Source organism: Dipodomys ordii, unplaced genomic scaffold (genome assembly GCF_000151885.1).
Source record: "Dipodomys ordii isolate 6190 unplaced genomic scaffold, Dord_2.0 Scaffold1, whole genome shotgun sequence".
In the NCBI taxonomy this organism is placed as follows: Eukaryota; Metazoa; Chordata; class Mammalia; order Rodentia; family Heteromyidae; genus Dipodomys; species Dipodomys ordii.
The window spans coordinates 24553351-24568819 of NW_012267217.1; the positions used below are offsets into that span (position 1 = coordinate 24553351).

The window sequence follows — 15469 nt, forward strand, 5'->3', positions numbered from 1 at the left end:
TCCTAGTTGCAATTTTCTTATACATGCTTTCAAAGTCATTAGAAAATAAATTATTTCCTTTACTAGATATCATGTACAAATTTGCTGTATAATAAATGTTTCTTGAAATGAACACAAATTTTATACCAGTGTCATTATATAACCTTTAAGAGAGGAAAATTTAAAATTAAAGATTGGTAGCATAGGCTTACAGTTTTAACAAAAACCTGTGAAAGGCCATGATCAAATTAAAAATTTTGACTGGTTTCCTTTACTTCTCCTACTCCTATTATTACTATTTGGCTTACAAGTTGTACAGCTTGTAGTCAATTTCAAATCCTCTTAAAGAATCTACTTCATAAGTTAAATGGGTAAAAAGAACAAAGAAAATATTCTGCAACTTTAAAACAATTCCATAGTATAACATGGAGGCAGTTGAATATAACGAAAGGCAATACAGCAGTGAAACATGTAAAGGTAGCATTTAAATACTAAATAGGTTTGCTAAGTCTTGGCTTGTTTTAGGAATCACTGAGCTGTACTTCAAGTATCTCTCAACTTGTATTACACTGTTCCATCAGCTGTCCAGTAAGAATACAGCAGGAAAACATCTGAAGTATGAAACTAGTGATGATAATGCGTGTTTTAGAATATCAGGAATATGGTTACTAAAGGTAAAGTAAATCAAGAACAAGAAAAAGGGAGGTACATTTATTAAAAATAAAAATAGTACATAGTCTCTGATGAACAACCAGACAAAAAACCCATTCAGAATCCAAAGATATCCAATATACACTGTAAGAATGTACACACATTAAAAAAAAAATCGAAGACCCATGTTTTTAGAACTTTTAAAAGGAGAAAAAAATCTGGATTTCTCCTGATGGGGATTTGCCTAAATACACTATGCTAGACGAACATTCCCTTCCAAATGTTCCATATAATATGGTGCTGTACAATGTGTGCAGTTACTTTGATGAACACCTTGCTTCTGAATAAAATCAGTTTCTGTAAGGATGATCCAGAATATAAATCAGTGGTTCCATTTCATAAAAAATATTCACAAGCTGGAAGAGCGGTGACAACCAATTTCCAAAATCTTCAGCTTTCACAAAAGGTACAGACTAAACTACTAAATTTAGATGCTTTCACATTATTTTGCATGAGTATCAATTGCTGTAAAAAAATCATTGTAAATCTTAAGTTGGTCAAAACTAGTGTCTCTACAGATCAAAGTTCTTCACCCTTAGCATGGCTGATAAGACTTTTCTGCCTTTGTCACTAATAATCTTTTTCAAATCAAAGAGCTCTGAAAAAAATGCACTGTACAAGGAGGACAATACCACAAACATCATACTGAACTTCGGTCTTTAAGATACACACAGTTCCTGTGGGATATTGGACTGTGCCAGTTTATTATCTTCAGCCTTTTCTTGTCCAGGGACGTGACAAGTAGTCTTCCGCTTAAATAACCGAAGACTCAACCGCAGTAATTCATTGTCTACCACTGGAGCATTTGTATAAGCTTGCTTTACTGTACCCTATTTGGAGAAACAAAAATGAGCAAGAAAAGATGTATTATTAGTTGACAGTGGATAAAACAAGTGCACTGTCACTAAAATTATCAAAGCTATAAAACACTTCTAATGATAACTTGATGAAAATTCTATAATTGTCAGATACATGATAAATATCAGCTTATTTTGTGCTTTTACTGTGTTGACTGATACAATCACGTATTTTTTTTCTTCTTTAATCAGTCAATAAGTGTGTTACTTCAAGTAAGTTCAGTATACTGAGGTACTTTCTCATTCTCGTATTTGGTTATATATTTATATATTGCTATATATTTATACATACACTTTTATAAATTGCTAGATTTGATTTCTTACTACTTTTGAGGATTTTCATGTCCATCTTCATAAGAGATGATGATTTATAATGTTCTCGCATGATATGTTTGTAATGCCAGACTCATAAACTGAGTTGGAAACACTTCTGTTGTGAAGAACTGGTGTTATTTCTACTTTCAGTGTTTGGTAACTTTGCTAATGGAACAACTCTAGAACTGAAGGTTCCTCTTTCATAAAATTTCAAACTAAAAATCCAACTTTAAAAAGTAGATATAGCGCTAGGTGCTGGTGGCTCATGCCTGTAAGCCTAACTACTCAGGAGGCTAAGATCTGAGGATAGCAGCTCGAAGCCAGCCTGGGCAGGAAACTGTGAGACTCTTACCTCTAATTAACCACCAGGAAACTGGAAGCAGAGCTATGGTTTTAAGTGGTAGAGCACCAGGTTTCAGCAAAAGAGCTTAGGGACAGCACCCAGGCTTTGAGTTCAAGCCCTAGGACTGACCAAAAAAAAAAAAAAGATATAGAACCTTTTAGGGGCCTGGCACTGGTGGCTCATACCTGTAATCCTAGCTACTCAGGAGTCTGAGATCTGATGATTCCAGTTCAAAGCCAGCCCAGGCAGGAAAGTCCATAAGACTTGTCTCCAATAAACCACACAGAAAACAGGAAGTGGCGCTGTGGCTCAAGTGGTAGAGCACTAGCCTTGAGCTAAAGAACTGAGGGACAGTGACCAGGCCCAGAGTTCAACCCCATGACTGATCAAAAAAAAAAAAAAAAAACCTTTTAGGTTTTACATGATTACTTTTATACTTCTGATAGTCTGTGACTTTAAAGGGCTCTAAAGCTTTAACACATTCAACCCATTTCCTCTAAGTTATCGAATTATTATGTGTACAAATTTATTCATAGTATCCCTTTTTTTGATGTTGATGTTTTTTTCACTAGAAACTGACCTGTACCACTGAACCATATCATCTGCCCCCTTATACTTCTAAAATGTGTAGAATACACAGTAATACCTCTACTTTCATTCCCAATAATGATCATTGATGTTTTTCTTTTTTTTTGTCAATCGTGGCTAGGAGATTATCAATTTTATTCATTTCTTTGGAGAATCAACTTTAGATTTTACTAATGTGCTCTATTTTTAAATTTTTAATTTAATCCATTTCTACTATGCTATTGCTATAAAATCTATATACTGTTTTTAAATGATACTTAAAATAATTTATGATGGCTGTGTTCTTTTCGTATCCTCTACCTAAATTCTCTGAAATACATAGTAGTTTTTATATACTTAACATACACAAGTTAAATGCTTTTGTTTTTCTTAACATTTTTCACAAGGCTATCTAGCATATAAAATTCTTCTTTAGTTATTTCCTTTTCTACTCACTCACTCACTGTGTATCTCTCACCCTATGCAAACATGTAATACCATACCTGGTTTGTGCTGATATTTTTAACAGAGTAATCTGAAATTTGAAAATTCTTTTTATAGCATATTTATAATGTGCCATTAAAACTTCTAATAACGTGCTTCACACTGTGCTGTTTGTATCATTAATTTCTTTGATGTTGTATGTGTGTGTGCAGGTACACACACATGCACATGCATACATGTCTTATACTGAAGGGTTAGAAAGTTCTGAACATTGTAAGGGATGCTCTTGGTTATTACAATTTTTTTTTTTTGGTCTGGTCATGGGCCTGAACTCTGGGCCTGGGCGCTGTCCCTCAGCTCTTGAGCTCAAGGCTAGCACTCTACCACTTGAGCCACAGCACCACTTCCGGCTTTTTTCTTTTTGCTTATGTGGTGCTGAGGAATCGAACCCAGGGTCTCAGGCATGCAAGGCAAGCGCTCTACCACTGAGCCACCTTCCCAGCCCGGTTATTACAATTTTTGAGGAACATTATCATATGTCACAGGAGGAACCTACAAAGATTAAAAAGTACTTTTTATACAAAAGGGGCAGGATTCTGGTAAGATTATACACTTTCTTAACTGGCATTTCTTATCTGAACCGAACAGAAAATGGTGTAAGTGATATTTTCAATTTAATACTAAAACTGGTGATAACGTATTTCTAGCGTACAGAGAAGGTAACTGATTACACACATGCCTAGGGCATGGGGGCTCAATTCACTCAGAGAAAGGTGGAATTGAGGAATGCTGCAATGGATACACAGACAAAAGAATAAAGAGATATTAAGTGCATGCTCAAAGGAGAATGATCAAAACAATTCTGTCCAAAGTAATTCTGACAAAGCACTGAATTCAAATTCTAGTACTGCCCCAACAAAAGTTGATAAAAATTTTAAAGAAAAAAAGCTGTAGAAAAATCTTACTACTTAAAAAGTTACTAAGTTTATGTCTGTCTGTCTGCCTCCCTTCCTTCCTTTCCTCCCTCCCTTCCTTCCTTCCTTCCTTCCTTTCTTTCTCTCTCTCTCTCTTTCTTTCTTTTTTGTCAGTTGTGGGACTTGAACTCAGGACCTGGGCACTGCCTTTGAGCTTTTTTACTCATGGCTAGTGCTCTATCACTTTGAGCTATAACACCACTTCCAGTTTTCTGGTATTCAAGTGGAGATAAAGAGTCTCATACAACTTACCTGCCCAGGCTGGCTTCAAACTGTGATCCTCGGATCTCAGCCTCCTGAGTAGCTAGGATTATAAGTGTGAGCATGGGGCCAGTCATGGGGCCTGAACTCTGGGCCTGGGTGCTGTCCCTCAGCTCTTTAGCTCAAGGCTAGCACTCTACCACTTGAGCCACAGTGCCACTTCTGGCTTTTTCTGCTTATGTGGTGCTGAGGAACAGAACCCAGGGCCTCATGCATGCAAGGCAAGCACTCTTCCACTGAGCCACCTTCCCAGTCCCTTTTTCTAATTTTTTAAAACCAACTTTCTTTTGTCACACTATGCATGCTTGCCACATTCTAAAATTAAAATCTGTTTTCTAACTTTAACAGCCTAAGATGTTTTCAATTTCTTAAAAGATATTTTTCAAAGCTACACTAATTTATATTTCTCTTAGTTGTCAATGGCTATTCTCCAGTAGCTGCTTATGTATATTCCCTTTAATTAATTTACCTCTCCTCCACCTTGGTGCATGAACACCATTCCTATAACCATCCTCACCACTCTATCTGAAATTGTTTTTTCTTGGTCTTCAATGTAGATAAATTTCCAGTGTTTACTTATCTAAAAAAGCTTTTTCACAAATGTAAAAGCTTTCACAGAATGAATATTTAAAACTTTTTGCATGAAATTTTGAATAATTGTCATTCAAAATACCCATTCATCAATACTGAAGTGAAAAAAATGTATTATAAATTTTAATATAATTCTTTCTTTACATGTCCAAAAGACTAGAAACCAAATTCAAAAAAGTGGGTCAGACTATAACTTCTCTTTTTCAAGCAATCAAATGCAAAAAAAAGTGCCATTTGTGTCCTGCACTTTGCATTTTTCCTCAAGGAAGCAACAGTACCTTCTCATTCTTAACAAGCTGCTTTCGGATTGCAGAATCCCGCCTGAAGCACAGGGCTTTACAACAGGGTCCAAGATTGCTGAGAAGACTTGCTCTTTCTTCTTTCCGTAGTAATGCAGCCATATTGAGAGCCCCCAGTTCATGTTCAAAAAGATTCTCTGCATCTTTCAATACAAAAAGCATATTTTAAGTTTTCTTAAAATGGAAAGTGTTATCAACAACTCAAATGAATATTTCATGATTTTATCCTTTATTTAAGTTAGCAATATTGGTGAAAATTATTTTATATTTAAGGTGACATTCTCTGTGAAAGGCTGTCAACATATAGTTATGTTGCTAGCTTTAAATAAATATTCTGATAGCAACTTTAGTTTTAAGATATAAGAAAAGCAGACTTTGGAGATAGAATGTAGACATTGATTACTGAGAAGTTTCAGAAGAATTATTGAAATTAAATTCAGTATGTTCTTTACCATCTATTACTACAAGTTCTAAATTTTAGAACTTTATTATATAGAAAGACATGATGTCACCTGGCGCCAGTGGCTTACGCCTATAATCCTAGCTGCTCAGAAGGCTGAGATCTGTATCGTGATTCAAAGCCAGCTGGGCAGGAATGTCCAATTAACCACCAGATAACTGGAAGTGGTGCTGTGGCTCAAGTGGTAGAGTGCTTGCCTTGAGCTAAAGAGCTCAGGGATAGCACCCAGGCTCAGAGTTCAAGACCCACAACTACCACCACCACCAACAAAAAAGACATGATGTTATATATGTAAATATAATATAACGTAATAAAACTCAAGACAGTGCCCTCTACAAATTGGTTAGATAGAAAAGTGATTAAGTTGTTGGGCAATCTTTAAGTTAGAAAAAACATTTACAAGGTTGCAAAAAAATAGATGAACTGAGAAAAGATTTGATTAATTGAAGTAAACTGGGTTAGAAAATATATCAAGAAAGTAAAAATAACACAGTACCAGTCAATAATCCAAATAAATAACTACAAGTTATAGAGTAATACAGGCCACAAACACTGTCTCTATTCATACACTGAGATCAAACAGATTACTGTTAGAAATAAAACTAGTGAATAGCATCTATCTAAAAATAAACACTTTTGATTAAGAGGAAACAAGGCTACATTACATAATTCATTTGAATTTTCTGGGCTATAAAGCATAATTAATGAGAATAGGTACTTAACAAGAAACTAGCTTCATGCAATTCATCTAGTCACTAGGTATATAACAAGTGTAAATATAAACTGTAATTCCAAAGTAGTCCTCAAACTCTGAAGCCATTTGAATCATATGAGGAACTTTTAGGAATGCATCCCACCTACAGAATGAGAATCATCACGGTTGGACTGGGATACCTTAAAAAAGGCAGCTGCTCCTCAGGTGATTCACTACTGTTTGAAAGCACCATCATTAAGTATAGACATAACTGAAAATATACATATAGTACATAGAATTTACACTGAACATTGGCCCTTGAAAACTGTTATGAAAATATTCTTTTTATTGGCATCCTGGCTTTCTGTATTTATAGCAGCAGGACACAAAATACTACTTTTTTCAGGAAGCCTTTAAAATTCCTGAGAGCACATGACTAAATTTTCATTCTGTCCCCCCACTCCTGGTTGTGGGGCTTGAACTTTGGGTCTGGCACTGTCCCTAAGCTCGTCAGCTCAAGGTGAGCACACTACCACTTGAACCACAGCACCACTTCCAATTTTCTGGTGGTTAATTGAAGATAAGAGTTTCACAGCCAGGCGCTGGTGGCTCACGCCTGTAATCCTAGCTACTCAGGAGGCTGAGATCTGAGGATCGCGGTTCAAAGCCAGCCCGGGCAGGAGAGACCGTGAGACTCCTATCTCCAATAAACCACCAGAAAACCAGAAGTGGCACTGTAGCTCAAGTGGTAGAGCGCTCGTCTTGAGCTGAAGAGCTGAGGGACAGTGCCCAGGCCAAAAGTCAAGCCCCATGACCGACAAAAAAAAAGAGTATCACAGACTTTCCTGCCTAGGCTGGCTTTGAACTGTGATCCTCAGATCTTAGCCTCTTGATTAGCTAGTATTACAGGCATAAGCTACCAGTGCCTTGATAAATTTACATTCTTTTTATGGTTTTGAGCTTACCAGCAACAAATTACTCAAAAGACAGACTAATTACATACTTAAGATTAAGTAAAGCAGGGGCTGGGAAGGTGGCTCATTGGTAGTGTTTGCCTTGCATACATGAGGCCTGGGTTCAATTCTTCATTCCCACATACACAGAAAAAGCTGGAAGTAGTGCTATGGCTCAAGTGGTAGAGCGTTAGCCTTGAGCTAAAGAGCTGAGGGACAGTGCCCAGGCACAGAGTTCAGGCCCCACGACCAACAAAAATAAATAAATAAAATAAATAAGATTAAGTAAAACAGTGGATATACTATAATCAGGAAAGTTTAGTTCAAAAGAACATATCTGTAGTTCAATGAATAAAACCTAGAGAAAAGCAATTTAAATCCTACTATATATATGGTTTTATTTTAAGTTTAGTTGGCTTTTTTTATTTAAAATAAAATTACATACGGTATGAAGGTATACTGTCATTAGTATTGGGCCACCAGCATAGATCAATGAAATACAAACCAGTTATCAACAATGCACATTTACTGAATATCTACCATCTGTCAGGCACTGATGTAGGCAATGGCATAATTTCTATGAATAGATAATTAGACGTTGGATATGGAAATAAACAAAACAAAGTACTATTCTAGATGATTCATATTCAGCATCATTTATCAGTTCTTTAATACAGCCACCACAGCCTTAAATAGGAAAGGTTTGTTAAGCAACAATCAGATCCTTTTTTTTTACTTAGATTACCTCATGTCTTAAGACTTACGTCATCATTAAGCAAGTGTCAAATTTTATTTCATAATTAGCAAAATCACAGCAGATTGTAATTTGAAATGCCATTAGCAAAAGTCACAGAACCAAATAGCTTTAGAGATGGTTAACATCTTTAGGGTTTCATTCCCTCAATTTACAGATAAAACTGAGGTCCATGAGAATTACTTCCTTAGGTGTACTGATAAAACAAAAGTAGAAAGAATGGGGCAAGCACCTAAGTCTTTGGCCATTATTCGGGTTACTTAATGTTCACACACTTATTCTGTTTACATATTTCATATATATAGTTTATTGGACCCATTGAAGTAAGAATTTTGCTGCTTATGTTGACAGGTGAAAGGATATGGATTCATAAGTCATATATTTTTCGATTTTATATTAATAATTTTACATTAGTAAAAAATCTATTTTTGTTTCCATTCTGTAGAGTGGGATGGCTTTGAGTTCAGTGTTTTCCTAATTTAGCCTGGGATTATAGCATGTGCCACCATGCCTGAACAAACCTAATTTGCATTTAACTATAAACTTTTATACTTTCAGCGACATGACATAAAATTAATGTAGTCTTTACTTTTTACCTTCCTTTTCTTGTTTTTACCATGTACTTGGCCTTTCCTTGTTAATAAAAGTATTGGAGATGACAGCTAAGATAAACAACAAAAATCAAATGAAGTGAAGACAGTAAGATGAAAAGCCAATGTGATAAAGTATTTTCAGACTCAATAGTAGCAGTTAATATTTGCTCTGCTGTTCTAGTGTTCAAGTGAGTTATTGGTCATGCTCTTCCTTACAACACTTCAGGAAGTGGGAATTATAATAATCCCAACTACAGATGATCATATGAAGAGATCAGATAATAGGTAGTATGATATGCCTATTGGAACCCTGACCATTTGGCCCTATGGACCAACCTGAAGAATGTTATTAAAGCTCGACCTACACTTCTACATTTGGAAGGAATTCTCCACTTCCACATGAAAGGGCTACCAAGATAACTAATTTTCTTAAGTTCCGCTTTGTTTAGCAATGAGCAAACCATTGTGTATTTTAACATTTGGACCTGTGTGTTAAACAGAATCTTTCTATCCTTTTTTTTTTGTATTAGAGTGGATCCCAGAGTCCTGTGCATACAAAGCACATGCTTATTATGAAAAGCTATACCTGCACTCAGCTCCAAAAGTAACTGTAGGTGAGCACCAGTGGTTCATGCCTATAATCCTAGCTACTCAGGAGACTGAGATCTGATGATCATGGTTCAAAGCTAGCCTGGGCAGGAAAGTCCGTGAAACTCTTTATCTCCAATTAATCACAGAAAAATAAAGCTGACGTGGGGCCTTGGCTCAAGTGGTAGAGCACTAGCTTTGAGCAAAAGGATCCCAGGGACAGCACCCAGGTGCAGAATTCAAGCCCCAGGACTGGCAAAAAAAAAAAAAGTAATTGCAATATAAAGTCCATTTTATCATTTTTGCAACTTGTCTGTGCAATTAGAACTTTCTCAAAATACAGAACGTAAAATGGAATTACCTTTAGGTTTCTCTAGAACTCTCTGACATGTTTCTTTGACTTTAGTAAACAGCTCAGAACCTGCCAACTTTTTAGAAATCCCAACTCTCAGCAAAACAGCTCCAGGTGTGAATTTTAAGAGTGCAGCCCCAGGCTCTCGTGGTTCTTTTGGATGCTTTGGCATAAGACCAGACCAATCGACATCTATCACATCTAAGGGATCTGTCAAAAGTGAAATAGGATTATATTTTGCATCAAAAAATAGTAGTCTCATCTCTAGACAAATATAGTTATTCCTCCAGTTTCAGGGATTCTCCGTCCATGGATCTGACCAACCACAGATTAAAAATAAGTTTGTAGTGAACATGTGTAGTCTTTTTCCTCATCATTTTCCACTAAATAATATAGTTTGACAACTCTTTCCATAGAATTTATAGTGTAATGGGGATTACAAGTAAGTGAAGTATTCTGAAGGTTGTGCATACACTATATTCTGATAGTAAGTCACTTCATATTTATATATACTTTGCTATCTGTAAGAATCCTGGAGCCAATCTCCCATGATTTTATTACCCAGAATGACTTTGTGCTAATTAAAACCCTTTTATGGGATTTTAAAAGCTTTCCCATAAAAACTAATATTTAGAATCTAAAAACCCTTACAAATGAAAAAATCTTCCCACTAAAGGAAAACAGGTAAGCTAACCCATACCTATAAAATAACTCATTTAACTTACATGAAAGACTCTCAGAAGGTCTCCATTATTTCACAAAAATTAAATGTGATGTTTTGAAACTTGGTACCAGAATTCTACTTTAATCCTAACCTAAGGGTTAGGAGACTATCTGGTTTGCATATCTGCACACATATATATATAAACAAGTAACTCATTATGATTTTCCTTTAAGAATTTGATACCAGGAGCAAATAATCCATTGAGAATGAATACTTAAATATGTATTTCTATTCACAAATTCCTACTACCAGAAAAGGACAAAGAAAAAAAAATCACACATAACTTGTACATTAGAAGAAAACCTAAGAGAATTTTTTAAAAAATTAGTAATATTTTACATATCCAGACCAAGCAAAGATCCTCACTAAAAAGAAAATATGCCTGAACAATCAGACTAAGATAAATCAATAAAATGTCAAAGGGTGGTACTAGAAGTGACCAGAAGCAAATACAATTTCTGAATTTACAGAATTAGAGGAAATAGTGTTGAAATGAGATATAAGCTACCATAATTTCTGAATAGCTATTTAAAAAGTTGGCTTGTGGCACAAAAGCTCAGGACGGTGATCAGGCCCAAGGACAAGCCCTACAGAATCAGCTCAAAAAAAACAAAAAGCAAGCTAGCTTGTAGCAGCACAGTTGTGAAGCACTGCACCTACTATCTACATACATGTCAAACACTAGTAGGAAATCAGTATTTGGTCAGATTCCAGGTCATATATTATGCTATATCAACACAGACAGCATAAGAGGGAACAAAGGCTACAGGTATTCTGAATGTTCAACCACCATTACAAACCATTACCTGGCATCTTCTCCTCATCCTGCTGGTCTTCTCTCTTTTCTGCATCACCGGCCAGAATTTCATCTAGTTCATCATCACTGATTGGCTCATACCCTTCTCCAGCACCAGATCCTAATGAATGTGCATCATCTAACTTGGAATCTTCATCTCCTGCTAAACAGACATTAACTTCATGTCAAAGAAAGCATTACAATGGATGCCTACGTCAAACCAAAAGAGAGAAGCTGTGCACATTACAACAATGTAAAAATGATTATTTTCATCAGAAAATTACATTTAGTCAAATGTGATAATTCTAAGAAAAAAAACCCTCAAAACATATTTAATTTGCTAAATTTCTTTTTTAATATATTTGTTGATAACTTTAACATTCAGAAAAATCTAACTTCCAAGGCTTCAACAATTTCTTTACTGAAACATACAAATCTTGTAAATCTATTCTGAGTGTATTTTAAACTTAAATCTTAAGTTTATGAAGAACTTCCTATGAATAAGGTAAAATGTAAAAATGCTATTACTTTTCCCCCTACCTCCCAATTCCTCTTCTCCACTGGGATATTTTCTTTTAAATGATGAATTCAATTGTTAGAAAAATGTTATAATACACTTAAAAAGTACTTTCAGCTGGGTGCCAGTGGCTTACCTTTTAATCTTAGCTATTCAGGAGGCTGAGATCAGAGGATCCACATTCAAAGAATCAATGTTCAAAGCCAGCCCAAACAGGAAACTCCATGAGACTCTATCTTTAATTAACTACCAAAAAAGCCAAAAGTGGAGTTGTGGCTCAAGTGGCAGAGTGCTAGCCTTGAGCAAAAAGTTCAGGGAAAAGCCCAGCTCCAGCAGAAAATAAAGAGGATTTTTGGTTCTAATATTGTTTTGCCTCTTAATCAACTTTTCTTATTACCTAACTAAATTTTGTCAATCTAATGCCCAAACTATAGAATATGCCTAGTATTTCTAATTATGAGCTATCTATATTATGAAGTCTATAAACTTTTTGAAATTGTAATAGTATAAATCGGAGGATAAAACAATATATGGCTGTGTTATATTTGTCATCATTCTAATAATTTTCTCTTTCATTAAATTCTTGTAGTAGTATCTTTATACCCCTATAAATTAACTTCTAAGGTAATTAGTTTTAATATTATTGCCATACAAATATAATCCTAAACATGAATGGACATCATAGGATTTTAATGATTTTTAATTTATCCAACCTATTTTCCTATTCCATGTGTATAAAATACTTCAATGGTACAACAGGTGATTAATCTCTGTATCTCTAGGCCATACCATCTGTAGTCACAAATAACCAAGGATGCACTTAGTAAGAAACACTGACTCCAATAACAAGAGTATTATAATTAGTCTAATTACATTCCATTATATCCATTGTAACCATGGCTAGTGATTTTCTTTACATTGAGCTGAAAATGTAATGTGAGAGGCTGGGGTAGTAATGTCTTTGTTAAGTCAAATGGAAAAATCTATATAACAGATGGCATACCAGGTTATCTAGTCACATGACTAGGAGATATAAGGATCCACTTTCAAAATGGTGGACATTTATACTATAGGCCAAATACTATTATGTGGCAAATTAAAAAAAAAATCTTGGGAAGTGGCGCTGTAGCTCAACTGGTAGAGTGCTTGCCTTGAGCACCCAAGCCTAGAGTTAAAGCCCCACGACTGACTAAAAAAAAAAATCTTGGAGGTTCAAATTAGAGAGGTTATGTCCCAACAATGTTGTAAGTGCTGGTAGAAGAACTTCACAGTCACAGTGAGGGACTTCCCAGTTCCAGGAAGGTTTTCAGGGTACTCTTCCTATTAATCTTGGCTATAATTCACCAAGGAATAGGATGTGGGGGACACACATAATCACAGAACACATCTTCATTTATCAACCACTGATGGTACCCCTACTATGGAGCCTGGATGACTAAAAGATGAAAAGCTATGGTTCCTAAAAATGAGTAGAAAAATAATAGAAAATCCTAATACAGTATGGGGATGCTATGGGGAGTTGAAGGAGTGACTTTAGCAGAGAAGACTTCACAAGAGTAAGCAACACATGTACTGGGACCTAAAGTTTCAATAAGAAAGAGATAAAAATGAAAAGGAAGAAAAAAAATGAAAGGAACAAAGATGGCAAGAAAATGAAAAGGCCAGGTCAGTTGCACATAAACAGTATTTTTATTTGTCAGATGACAAATAATCCACTGTATTAAAAAGCAGACCCTTATATCTCTTGATAGATACTCCAATGGTGTGTGTATGTGTATATATGTCTATTTGACTTGATGAAAGGCAATTCTACCTCAGCTTCTTTCATATTACATTTTTATCTCAATTTGAGTACAAATTGCATGAACTCATGAGCCATGGTTCTAAAGGAAAAGAAACCTTGGGGGCATAACTGAACATAATTAATCATTGTAATAGTTCTCTGGTAACTAGAGTCAGTCTGGCCCAGTGGGAATAAAGGATGGAAAGCAGAGGCAATGGGGGAGCGGCTCCACAGAGCAGACTGGCCCTGACTGGCCTGAGGGCTGAAGTGGACCTCTCTGTGTTCTTTTTCAAAGAGTGGGGAGTATCAGCAGGATTTCAATCAATCTGCTATTAAATGGATTCAGGGATGGTATTATTCTGTGTTTGTTCTAATTGCCCTACAAAAGAGAAATCACTGAACAGAAGCTAATAATATTAGACTGCATTGAACTAAGAAGTTTTTACTTAAGATTTTACTTTTGAGACAGTGACACTAGTTTAGGCTGACCTCAAACTCAAGTTTCTCCTGGCTCAGCCTACCCACTGTCAGAATTACAGGTGCTGCCAGCATATCTATCTGACTTTATTTTTTAAAAAGACGTGAGAAAAAAGATGTGACGATTATTATTTAACACCCATGGTCTTTGCTACTAAGCAATCTTTTATTTCAATGGTAAGGCATTAAGAAAACTATTGCATTCTTCTATTTCTCGTTACTCTCTTACCTTTTATTTCATCAGTACTTTTCATATTTCATTAGAACTATCTGAACCAAATTTTGCACTGAAAGTACTGCTGAAGGAACACTTTTTTTTTTAATATCATAAGCCTCTTCCTTATGAATCTATGTCCTTTGTGAAAGAACACTGTCAATTTGCTATTAGTGGATAGCCTTTCAAAACAGGTATTTGCTCCTCATGAAACTGGACAAGGAGAGAGTTGTATAACAAGGTATGTACTCACCTTCCACACTCTCTGTTCGCTCAGCTTTAGTAGTATCATCAAATCCCTGTGCAGACCCCAGATCTTTATCCATTCTTTCTTTATCCAAGGCTACAGAGTCTCTGGAACCACCATCTAGGTCTCTTTCATGTTCACTCTCCAGTTTTGCTTCACTGCGTTTCACAGACTCTATTTGAGAATTCTCAGAAGTCCTATCTCTGTCTCGGTCCCTTTCCATAGAATCAGGAATTAATCTTTCTCTTTCCCTGTCCAAGTCTCTCCTTTTGTCCCGTTCTCTCTCCCGTTCCCGCAGTCTGTCCCGATCTCGGTTCCGTGACCAATCTTTATCAGCTTCTCGATCCCATTCTCTCTGCCGTGTATCTCTCCTGTCTCTCTCCCGTTCTCTATCATGCTCATATCGATCCCGTTCTTGAAGCCTGTCTCTGCTATCAAATGACCCAGATCTTGAATGGACTTGCCGATCTGACTCAGGAGAACTTCTTCTTGAACTATGGCTTCTTGAATCCTGACGATCTAAAATAAATATACCACACCCAAAGTTAACATATAATAAAATAGGAACAGAATGCTTTGTTTTTAGGGTTCTTTAGAAGTTACAATTTATCTTGTGTTTTACATATAGTTTCAACATTCTCTTCATATATTACCCTGCATATGTGCATATTCTACATTTCCTCTCCTTTCCTCCCCCCCTCCATTTCTCTACTTCTAAATATGTATAACTTTGAGAAAAATGTTATGGCTCTCAAAATGTTAAAGCAAGTTTTATAAGTCTTGTCCAGTTCTACTACAGGCCCAAAATATCTTAGTAAACATATAAATGTATTAGGCATTAGTAGAACTAACTAGTTAATTTTAAAAAATCTCTTCCTCATTTTCTCTTGTCAAGTTAGTATTGAATTCGGGAAGGTTAAAATGGCAGGCACAGATATAGGACATAAATTCATAACCCCTTTTAAACAAGACATGT

The 15469-nt window shown here is 35.8% G+C and overlaps 1 protein-coding gene across 3 annotated transcripts in view; it reads right to left on the reverse strand.

The window, feature by feature from the left end:
• Window positions 1-669: 669 nt before the first annotated feature.
• Window positions 670-15469, reverse strand: part of Zc3h13 (zinc finger CCCH-type containing 13) — a 48931-nt gene continuing 34131 nt past the window's right edge. For 2 of the 3 annotated variants that reach the window (XM_013010420.1, XM_013010436.1), the window contains 5 exons: window positions 14500-15012; window positions 11266-11418; window positions 9745-9945; window positions 5321-5484; window positions 670-1520 (listed from right to left, as the gene is read on the reverse strand). In XM_013010420.1, the coding sequence (XP_012865874.1) occupies window positions 1350-1520; window positions 5321-5484; window positions 9745-9945; window positions 11266-11418; window positions 14500-15012 (1202 nt within the window). In that variant the 3' untranslated portion in view covers window positions 670-1349. The remainder of the gene's footprint in view (window positions 1521-5320; window positions 5485-9744; window positions 9946-11265; window positions 11419-14499; window positions 15013-15469) is intronic. The other variant, XM_013010428.1, reaches the window with a different exon arrangement.